General features: G+C 47.0%; 1 protein-coding gene across 1 annotated transcript; it reads right to left on the bottom strand.

The window, feature by feature from the left end:
• Positions 1-1412: 1412 nt before the first annotated feature.
• On the bottom strand, positions 1413-4449 carry Slamf9 (SLAM family member 9). Its single transcript, XM_051147905.1, has 4 exons — positions 4299-4449; positions 3335-3676; positions 2317-2589; positions 1413-1815 (listed from the first exon to the last, which is right to left on the bottom strand). Exons 1-4 carry the CDS (start codon positions 4339-4341, stop codon positions 1616-1618), a joined length of 858 nt encoding a protein of 285 aa, XP_051003862.1. The 5' UTR covers positions 4342-4449; the 3' UTR covers positions 1413-1615.
• Between the last annotated feature and the right edge of the window lie 6141 nt (positions 4450-10590).

Here is a 10590-nt window from a genome sequence, read left to right as displayed (position 1 = left end):
CCCAGAGGTCCCATGTCCTTCACAAAAACCCAGGGGTTTTCTTTGTGCACATGGACATCCTCTGCTCCTCACCGAGCCTCCTCCTAGACTGTCCTAGTAGCCAGATTGTGTGCCCTACTTTCCTGAAAGCCAGGTGTCCTTGGTCTCCATGGTCCCCGGATGATCTTCCTGTATATAAACATTATGTTCTTATTCTTGGAAGGCACTTCTAAGGAGATGAGCACCCTCCTCAAAGACAAGAAGGGCACCGTGCCACATGGCTCGTTTCCTACCTTTCAGGTGCCTCTTTCAAGGCCCTGCAGGGATCCCTGCCCATACCAACTTGGTAGAAACAGTCCCTGTAAGAACTCAAAGAAGCTACACCTATGTCTTCCTTTCAATTATGTGTTCTTTGTGGAACCGAACCGTGACTCCACAGATGTTGGGTAAGCACAGTATTCCAGGCCAGGGGAAAGTGGCCGAGAAAAACCTAAGTGTCCTGAGATCTCACTCAGTTCCCTCCTTGGAACAGCCTATTACTTCTTACTCACTTATTATTTACATTGGTCCTACTGATTTAAGTGGCTTCTCTTGAACCCTGGCTGTTGCATAAATAAAACACTCAAGATCTGGTTTGAGGGCAATTATATGATAGGCACGTCAGACCTGGGGCTATGGAAAAAGCAAGAGCGAAGAGCTCTAGATTGACCCAGGATTCCAATCAGAAGGCCCGTCAACTTAGGCAGGGTTTCTCTGTGCAGCCCCTGACTGTCCTGGGACTCGGTTTGTATACCAGGCTGGCCTTGAACTCAGAGACCCACCTGGTGCATGCCTCCCAAGTGCTAGGATTAAAGGCGTGCACCACCACACCCAGCTGAACAATACGGACTTTAAACAATAAAGTCAAGAGTCCAAGATCTCAGCAATTGATCCACCAAATTGTCACTTCTACCAGGTGAGCAGCTGGGCTCAAAGCAGCTGGTATCAGGGAGAGATCAGAGGTCACCAAACTCAACTATAAAACAAAGAAGGACTGAGCAGGGGCCCCTCCCATCTTCCTGTGGGGCAGCTTCTGTGTAGACTTGGTACACTGGGTAGAAGGGTTTTTATCTTCCAGAATGAGGATGGGGCAGAAGGACAAAGAGCCTTAGGCATAACACTTAACACAGAATTCAAAACAAACTGCTGTCATTTAGGACTCACAAGTTCAATTAGCTAAGAAAGCTTCTCGTGTCGTTTAGAGTATGTAAGACTTAGGTTGGTGGGGAGTGGGAGGTGTAGTAAAGACAAACACTTCACTCTAGTGGGATCTTCAGACTCATTTTCCCCACCCAAGCCTGAGCCAGGGCATGGGCTTCCATGAAGATGCCTGGACAGACAGTGTAGGGGGTGGCGGGAGGGCGGGGGGGGGGGGGGGGGGGGAAGAAACAGGTTTTCCCTAGGCTGTCCGTTGCAAATGGAAGCATGAAGGGTAACTCCTCCAGAGTGATGGGGACTTGACTTTATTGTCAGATGGTGTCCCTCGGGGAATATGGCCCTTTTAGGTGTTCAACTCTGATCCCCCTTCTCCCACTGTCCCCAAAGGACTTCCCTGAAGACTGAAACAAATCTCAGGCCAGAGGTCCCCAAAGGCCAATCAGACTGGACTAGGGCTGGCTTTCTCCTTCTTTCTCAGTTTGATTCGGTTTCTCTTGAGTTTCCTCATGCTTGCCATCTCATAGTTTTTCTGGGCTCGGAAGATGCAGAGCGTCACAGCTAGAATTACCAGGAGTAAGAGAAGGAGCAAGCTCTTGGTGAGGAGGCATAACATCGAAGGCTTCTGCGGATAGCCAGGGTCTGGGATAGGAAGAAAGGAAAGAAGTTCATTAAAAGCATGGTAACTTTAGTGGGCAGACATATAATATCTGGCCATCAATTTTGAGCCAAGAGCAGAACTGCCCTCTGGAAAACCAGAGCAATGGACAAAGGGAGGGTCCCTCCCTGATCCAGTGGCAAGCCTCTGCAGGAGAGTGTTATGTTCTAGACTCCATGTACTCTGCTTGAGAGTCATAGGTTGGCCAGGCAGTAGTGGCATATGCTTTTAATCCCAGCACTTGAGAGGCGGAGGCAGTTGGAATCTCTCTGAGTTGAAGGCCAGCCTAGTCTACAGAGAGTATTCCAGGACAGCTAGGGATACACAGAGAAACTCTATCTCAGAGAAGAAGAAGGAAGAAAGAAGAAGAGGAAGAAGATGAGGAGGAGGAGGAAGAGGCACAGGCATTGGAGGAAGGGGAAGATGTAGTGTGCTGAGCCACAGGACTTGCATAGGCTTAGGAATTGTCTCATGGGTTCTATTACCTGCACAGAAGGACCCAACAGGGATGTGACGGGAACTGATGTTGCTGATGGGGTTGCTGATCCTGCAAGTGTAGGAATGGGCTTTGTCACCAGGCTTCCAGGATGTACTGAGGACAGAGCCTTCATGCCATGTGTTAATGCTGTCCTGTGATGAAAGCCAGATGTAGGTCACATCCATGCCTGCTTTCTCTACAGAGCACACCAGGGAGATATTACAGGCACCTTCCTCAGATATCTCAGAGTTCACAGTGACGTGGGGCTTCGACAACCGCCCTAAGAGAGAAAGAAACACAAAGGCCCACTGAGCACTCTGGAGTTGGGTCTGTTTTCCTCAGTTTCTCAAGTCTTGGGTGTTCTTGCTATCTTAAGAGGCCCGTTATTGGAACAACAAATAAGCAAAACCAGATTAAAAAAAAAAAACATATAACTTATGAGTACAGAGTCCCAGGCTGAGACAGATGTACACCACTTGTACCTCCCAACTTCACTCTCTTGGTTTTACACCCCCTTTCCTCCAAATCTTTTTCTGCCTCATTGGGTGAACAGAACACCACCGTCATCCCTCCCGCCTCCCAAAGACATTACTTTGTAATCTGCTCCCCATGATCAGAGGTAGATTCAATGTGGCAGGTGGAGAGAAGACATTTTGGTTCAAGTAGGGAGAAAATAATTATTAACCCTCAAATAACACAGGAGGACAAAGGGCTTGAGAGCTGGTTTTTTTTTGTTTGTTTGTTTGTTTGTTTGTTTTGTTGTTGTTGTTATTGTTTTAATTGAGAGCTATTTATCGAGAGCAATCTCCTAGGTGAGAAAGGGCGTTTAGATGCTCTATACTTGGTTCTCTTCTCTCTTACTTCTTCGGGCACCTCTCTGGAAACAGCCTCAGTATCCAACACCTCCTTGTTCCAGCTAGTGGCAGTGCGTCTTCCGGTTTCAGCCTCTTAAAGCTTCTCTCAGCTCCTGAGCTCGCTTCCATGCCAAGCTAGGGAAAGCCAGAATCAAAAGAGTCTATACTCACGGTAGACCCGGAGAGAGTAAGACTTCGTAATACGGAGCTGGGACGTCTCCAGGTTGACCTCGGCTTGGTAGAGCCCCGAGTCCTCCCAGGTCAGATTGCTGAGAGAGAGAGAGCAGCAGGGCTCGGAGATGCTCACTCTGCCCCGGTAGCGAGGATCCATCACCAGGATGACAGTTGGCTGTCCCTCTTTGCCTGGCATCACTGTGGCGAGGTTGTTTTGAGAGGACCAGATGATGTTTTTAACCTTGTCGTTAGATGGTATCTCCAGAGAGAGGTTGACGGACTCCTGAAGGACAGCAGCCACGTCTTCCATGTCCTCATCATCTCCCGAAAACCCTTTGGCTGAAAAGAGACGCATGTAGCCCAGCTGAGGCTAGTTACCCGCAGCACAGCGTGGTAGCTACAGCGCCTCCTCAGAGTCCCTTCTCCAGCTCCACGCTCAGTGTGACTCTCTAGCTACCTCTTGGAGTTCTAGATTCCAATTGCACCTGAGTTGCCCAGGGACAGTGGGGTTCCCACTCGTCTCTTCACCGTCCAAATTTCCCCTTATTCCTCATGCTTCTGGAAGTGCAACCTTACATGCCACCCCCCCGCCCCTGCACCGTATCCTTGACTCATTCTGCTCTGAGGCCATACCTTAATCCTCAGATGTCAGGATGGAAGTTCAAAAAAAAAAAACACCACTATCCTAGAACCAGCTATATCACTCTTGGGTACCTAGCACAATCCACACCAACATGCTACAGAGACCCATGCACATACACACACACACACACACACACACACACACACAAACAAACACACACACACCCAGTTGTTGCAGAGCAGCTCACAGTCAGCCTTGGTGCCCATCAACAGAAGGGCTGACACATTCACCCCTAAAGGAAGGGTCTTGCTAGCCTAAAGTCAAGTAGAACAGAGGGGTACAGAGGCGGTCCTGATGCAGGAGCAGGTAGACACTCACTTTCCTGAAGCAGCAGAAGGAGTGACCACAGAAGGGTCCCCATGTCAGCAGCACCTGCCTGGGGAAAGTGACTCGGTCAGCTCCCCAGGCTGTGGAAACACCACCAGCTGTGGAGGGCTTCCTAGAGGCAGAATGACTGGTTGACATTAACAGGAAGCAGAGAGGAGAATACTTTTTTACTCCAACTTCCTCTGTCCTCATTAAGCTCCTCCCTGGCCCTCATGGAAAGATGACATCTCTCCTCAGCCTAACAGATGATTTATCCACTGACTCACATTGCCCATGCCCAAAACTCAGATCAAATCTCACTTCCTAATAAAGACTCTCCACCTCCAGCCCTCTGCATACCCAGATCCCATAGATATCATATATGTGTGCACAAGCCTGCTGCTGGCCCTCAGCGTACTGTACTCTCTTCACCCACTCAGTATTTCCTATGTTGCTGTGATCTTTGTCTCCCCTGACAGGGTCTATATTTTATTTCCTCTGTATGTTTCACTGTTCCTGGCCCCATCTTCATAGCATTAGAATGGATGGGTGACGGAAGTCTTTCTATTTAAACCTATTTGTGGTGCTATGAGGGGGATGGGGAATTGATCTCTTTTGAAGAAACGGTATTCCATTCACCTTTCTCACGTGTCTGCAGAACGGTTTAAGACTACTGTGGTGGTTCCACCTGATCCAGCAGCCTGAGCAGTGAGTGCCACAGACTAGTCCCCAGTGGCTGTCTGGTCCATTCCTGGCTCCACGGGGGACCTGCTGGGTGGCCACAGAGGATACCTACACACCTCCAGACCAGCCTGCCACCTCCATTTGGGAGAGTGACCTCAGGGACAGGTAGTCTGTTCACCCTGACATCTCCTCTTGGTCACAACTTTTTCAGCATGCACTTGCTCTTCCTTTTCAATCTCTTCAGGCTCCCTATAGGACTAGAGATCAGGCATGACCAGACGAGAGCCAGGGGTGCTCACCAGAGATGATGCCACATGCGGGCAGAATTTCCCAAGCCAGCATCCACCAAATAGGACTCACTGACTGAGCACCCTTGTTGCATGGAATAGCAATGTCAACAGAGCAGAGGAAAAGCTCTGTTACACAGAGCAATGGCAGGCAGATTGACACAAGGTGCCTTCGTGCAGGGCCAGTGGTCAGCTCTGGGATTGGTGACCACATAAAGAGAACTTTCCCTGAAGCCGTTTTAGAGCTGGTGAGTGAAATTCCAGTGGTTCCAGTGGCAGCAGCAAACTTCAGCACAGCTGCATGGCCCCAGGGGTTCCTGGAGGAGATGACGCTGACATCAGCGGGGGTGGGGGGGTGGGGGGGTGGGAGTGGTGGTGTCTCAGTGGCAATCAGCAGATTTTTTATGTAAATACCATCACCTTGCTCTTTGCAGGAGTATTGTTCCATCTGGAAGTCAAGGTTGGTGCCACCACCTAGGTGGGTTCCTACTGCAAGGCATTTGAGGACATCATCATCATCATCATCCTCCTCCTCCTCCTCCTCCTCCTCCTCCTAATCTTCCTCCTTCTCCTCCTCCACCTGCAGGGTAGCAAGGGCCCCGGACAGTGTGTGAGTTTCCCTTCAAATTGTGGTGTGAGTTGAGAGAGACATCATACAGACTCCTCCCCGGGCAGCAAAGAAAGGCTGGTTCTTTTCTGAAACACCTTCTCAGGCCAGAAGGACTGGTACACGGTTTTTAATACCAGTACTCGGAAGGCAGAGGCCGGTGGATTACTCTGAGTTCCTGGCCAGCTAGGGCTACATAGTGAAATACTGCCTCAGAAAGAAAACAACAACAAAATAATAATAGCAACAATAATTTTAAAAAAGAGTTTTGGCTACAGTTATTGTCATGGGAAGACTTTAAATCATTCAGATTATCAATGTAGGTCAACAATATAGAGAAAATTAGATATGAGAGGAGGTTGTAGAGGATCAAGGAATGAAAAACATTCCCTGGAAAAGGAACCCTGATGTACGTGCACTCTTGGTAGTGTAATGGATGGCTAGCTTTTACATGTCTGCCTGATACAACATAGAGTCACTCAGGAAAAGAGTCTCAACAAGGTATGGTCTACACTGAGTTAGCTGTGGGTATGTGTCTGCGCTGGTTGATGTGGGACAATCCAGCCCACTGTAGGCAGCACCATTCCCTAGGCAGAGGTCCTGAACTGTCTAAAAAGTAAGCACAAGCACGCGTATATTCATTTCTCTAGACTGCTCTTGTTAATCTGGTGTGACTATCTCAGGCTCCTGATACCTGGTTTCCCTGCTTTGATAAACGGTATGAGCCAAAATAAACTGTTTTTCCTCTAGGTTTCTTTTTACTAGGATATTTTATCACAATAACAGAAATGAAACTAGAAGCAGAACTGACACTAGTAAGAATGTAAATTAAGTGGGCCACTATGGAAATCAGTGTGGAAGTTCTTCTAAAAAGCTAAAAACATAGCTGGATGGGTGGTATGGGGGGCTGGAGGGGTGGAGGATGCCATTAAACCCAGCACTCAGGAGGCAGAGGCAGGCACCAGCCTGGTCTACAGAGTGAGTTCCAGGACAGCCAAGGCTACACAGAGAAACCCTGTGTCAAACAAAACAAAACAAAAAACAAAAACACCTGAAAACAGAACTATCATGTGATCTAGCTATACCATTCCTGGGTGATGTACTCAAAAGAATCTAAGTCAGCGCATCGCAGTGATCCTTTGCATTTAAGGTTACTGCAACAGGACTCACACCAGCTGTTATGGAATCAGCAGGTGACTGGACAAGGCAGATATGATAGATATGTATACACCACAAATTTTATTCAGCCATAAGCAATGAAGTTACATCCTTTGTAGGAGCAGAAATGGAACCAGAGATAATTATGCTAGACAAAATAAGCCATTTATTTTCTCATATGCAGCATCTAGATTTTTGAAAACATGAAAGTAAGAGGAATAATAAAAAAGACAGACTGGGGATGGGGGCAGGAGAAGATAATAGAGTAAATATGGTCAAAGTATGTCATACACATATATGGAAGTGTCACAAGGAAACCCGTTATTTTGTAGAACATACACTAATTTAAAAAGCTAAAAAAGAACAGATCTTGGGCTACAGAGATGGCTCAGTGGTTAAGAGCACATACTGTTCTTGCAGAGGACCAAAGTTCGAACTCAAGTCAGGCAGCTCACAACTGCCTGTAACTCCAGCTTCAAAGGACACACACACCACACACACACACACACACACACACACACTAAAATTTTAAAAAAGAAAAGAAAGCAAACAAGCTTTGGCTATACGGATGCAATGGGTTGTACTATGTGGTTCTCATTGCCTGTATCCAGGCTAAGACTGGACAGTCACTGGTCTGGATGTTTACAGCATCTCAGACACCAGACAGATCCTCAAACTGGATAGTCTTTAAGTTTCTACCAGTGTTCAACCCAACAAGTCCTTTGCTGGCACAAGGAAGCAAATATGGTATTTTATGACCAAAAAAGAAAAAAAAAAGAAGAAGAAGAAGAAAATGGAAAAACCTCCAACAGTCAGGAGGAAAGAGGAAAGACTCTCATAGAGAAGAGATACTGATTCTGAGACACCAAGGATGAGAAAGGTCTGCTAAGTGAAGGAGAGAAAGTGACAATTCTTATGCTTCAAATTATGAGTACCAAACCGCTTTGATTTGGATTCTCTATAAATAGAGGTCAGGTTTTAACTTGAGCATGAGAGGTTTTAAAACAAGCAATCCCAACTATTTAAAGAGAAATTAGGTCCAGCAACTTCACTGTTTGATCTGCATCCATTATGTTGAAGCTCTATCCGTGTCCTGTACCATTAGTCACAATGGTCAAGAGACAGAAACAGCCTGAGCATCCATCAGTGAATGAATGGATGACACAAATGTGGGTCATATGATGATGGAATACTACTTGACCTTAAAGTTGAAAGAAACCCATTTGCAACAACAGAGATGAACTTGGATGTGCTTTGCTAAGTGTAACAAGTCAGGCACAGAAAGCCACATGCCACATGACATAGCAATATCTCTCATGGCTCACGATTCCCTCTCCAGAAAGATGGGAAAGAGGAGAGTGGCCAATTGTTCTCATCTGGATGAGTTACTCTGTACTCTGTGTCCTGGAAGATGGCTAAAAGGAACTATTTTCTGTTGACAAGTTTTGCTGGCTAAGGTGCCTCTATTCTGGATGGTTCTTCGTAATTCTTTCCTCTACCCTTAGATTTCTGGAACATACCTACACACACACACACACACACACACACACACACACACCTTCAAATGCCCCTATTATAGTGTTCTCTGGGTGACCAGGCCATGACTTATTGGTTAGCCACTGTAAATATTATTTCCCTGACAGACACCAAGATCTACACTGTAGTGTCATGATCCTGACTCCCTCGTCCATAATCAGTGTTAACTTTCCTGAGCCGTTTGGAACCGCTGTTCCCTCAGACTGTCTTCTACAGGGCACACTTCCAAAGCAATGGCTACACCCAAAGAAGTTGCTTTCTCAGTCGCCCTCTGCCCATGGATGAGGGGTTAAAGGGGGATACGCAGGTTCTTAATTTCTGCTGCAAGGGGCCATCTGATCTCCCCTGCCACTACCTTTGATCTCCTGACAGCTGTCACAGTGACAGCTCAGGGTAGCCAAGCAGGAAGAGACCCATTCCAACCTCTTGCTTATACCATGCACTCACGGTTTTCTGCAGTGTGTCCCTTTGACAACAGATTCCTATCCTAGACAGTCTTTATGATTACGTCATCCTCCTCCTTCCCTTACCTGCTGCAGTTTTCATCCTGGGTACGCTTTGCTTTTCTGTTGCTTTGATTTTCACCACAGCAAAGAGAGACTAACTCAGCCCCATCCCCAGGTGCATCTTAGGAGTAGAGGGTGGTGCAAGCCAGTCCGAGGATGGTAGGTGGCTAAGAGGGTAAATGGCACAGCCCCTTTGACCCTCCAGGAGACAATTCTGAGAACCTGTTCCCTGTGATTCTTTTATCTTTTTGTTTTTTGATTTTCTGTTGTTGTTATTGTTGTTTTTGTTTTGTTTTGTTTTGTTTTGTTGAGACAGGGTTTCTCTGTGTACTCTTAGCTGTCCTGAACTCACTTTGTAGACCTGGCTAGCCTCAAACTCACAGCGATCCGCCTGCCTCCCTGAGTGCTGTGGTTCTTAAGAGTAACGGGGCCCTCATTGTCCACATCAGCACTCCTCTGACACACCTTTGAGTGGCTTTTTTCCCCTTGGGAGGTCACTTTATTTTAGCTCCCAGTTCAAGGAGATCCACTTCATCACATGGCAAGGAAAATATGAGACTGGGCTAGACCTGGGGTAGACCAGAAAGCAGGAAGAGGTGAGTGCTGGCGCTCATCTGCCTTTCTCTTTTCTATCAGTCCAGGACTCCATTACAAGAGGATGATACTGCCTACATGCAGGACAGCTCTTACCTGCTCAGCTGATCTTCTGAAAACACTCAGACAGTGCCAAAGTGTTCCTTACTGCTGCCAAGGTGGCAATCAAAATCTGCCACCACAATGCACTGAGATGAATACTGTGCATGCTGAGGGATACATACCAGTACAGTTTAGATAGCCTCTCTCTTCTGTCTGGGTCTTTAAAAGCAAATAAATCAATGAGAAATAAATCTCCCCATTCTAATTCTTATATAAAAGCCTTGGGAGGAGGGAGCAGTGAAAAGCTGCTCTTTGAATTGAGACAGTTCTCTTTTGATCTGGAAAGATGGGGAGCCACATGGCAGAGCCATGGTCCTGGAGGGGTAAGTTCCAAGGAAGCCATCCTCCTCTGAAGACAAAACGTGTTAGCCTGCATGCATCCTCCATTGTGAAATGGGCCTGAGCATTTGATCAATGCTTTCCTTTCCCTCCCCGCCACCCCAGTTCCTTTTTAAACGTCCATGTTAAAGGTTTGATTATCCCATTGAACCACAAAGGTGGCTGGAGCAGAACAAAACGATCTTCGAATTGTTCAGTGTACCCAAAGGAGACATTGTAAAACAGAGGAGAAAAGAGCATTCCTGCAGAGGGACAAGGATGTGGCGTTACCAAGGTGGAGGAGAGGTCAGAGCACACTGAGGCAGAGGGAGCATCTAGAAAAAGCGAACCAAGAAAGGCAGAAAAGAGGCTAAGGTGAGGATAAGAGTAGAGAAACAGCTCTACACAGGAGCTGGAGAGATTCTCTTAATCTTTAGAGACTGGGTTGGCCACTCTGACACTGTAAAGAACTTCAGGACTAAGCAGAATGGTAAAACAGAGTTGGAGATGCT

Source organism: Acomys russatus, chromosome 6, assembly GCF_903995435.1.
Source record: "Acomys russatus chromosome 6, mAcoRus1.1, whole genome shotgun sequence".
NCBI classification, from domain to species: Eukaryota; Metazoa; Chordata; class Mammalia; order Rodentia; family Muridae; genus Acomys; species Acomys russatus.
The sequence above is the reverse complement of the archived record's forward strand: the minus strand, read 5'-3'. Positions and strand labels throughout refer to the sequence as shown.

Bases quoted from the DNA above. Each gene is read 5' to 3' on its own strand.
- Slamf9 (XM_051147905.1), bottom strand. From the start codon at position 4,341: ATGGGGACCCTTCTGTGGTCACTCCTTCTGCTGCTTCAGGAAA. The intron at 2,590-3,334 runs GTGAGTATAGAC...TTTCTCTCTTAG, and splicing joins TTACTCTCTCCGGGTCTACC to GGCGGTTGTCGAAGCCCCAC. The intron at 1,816-2,316 runs GTAATAGAACCC...TTCCTATCCCAG, and splicing joins TGTTGGGTCCTTCTGTGCAG to ACCCTGGCTATCCGCAGAAG.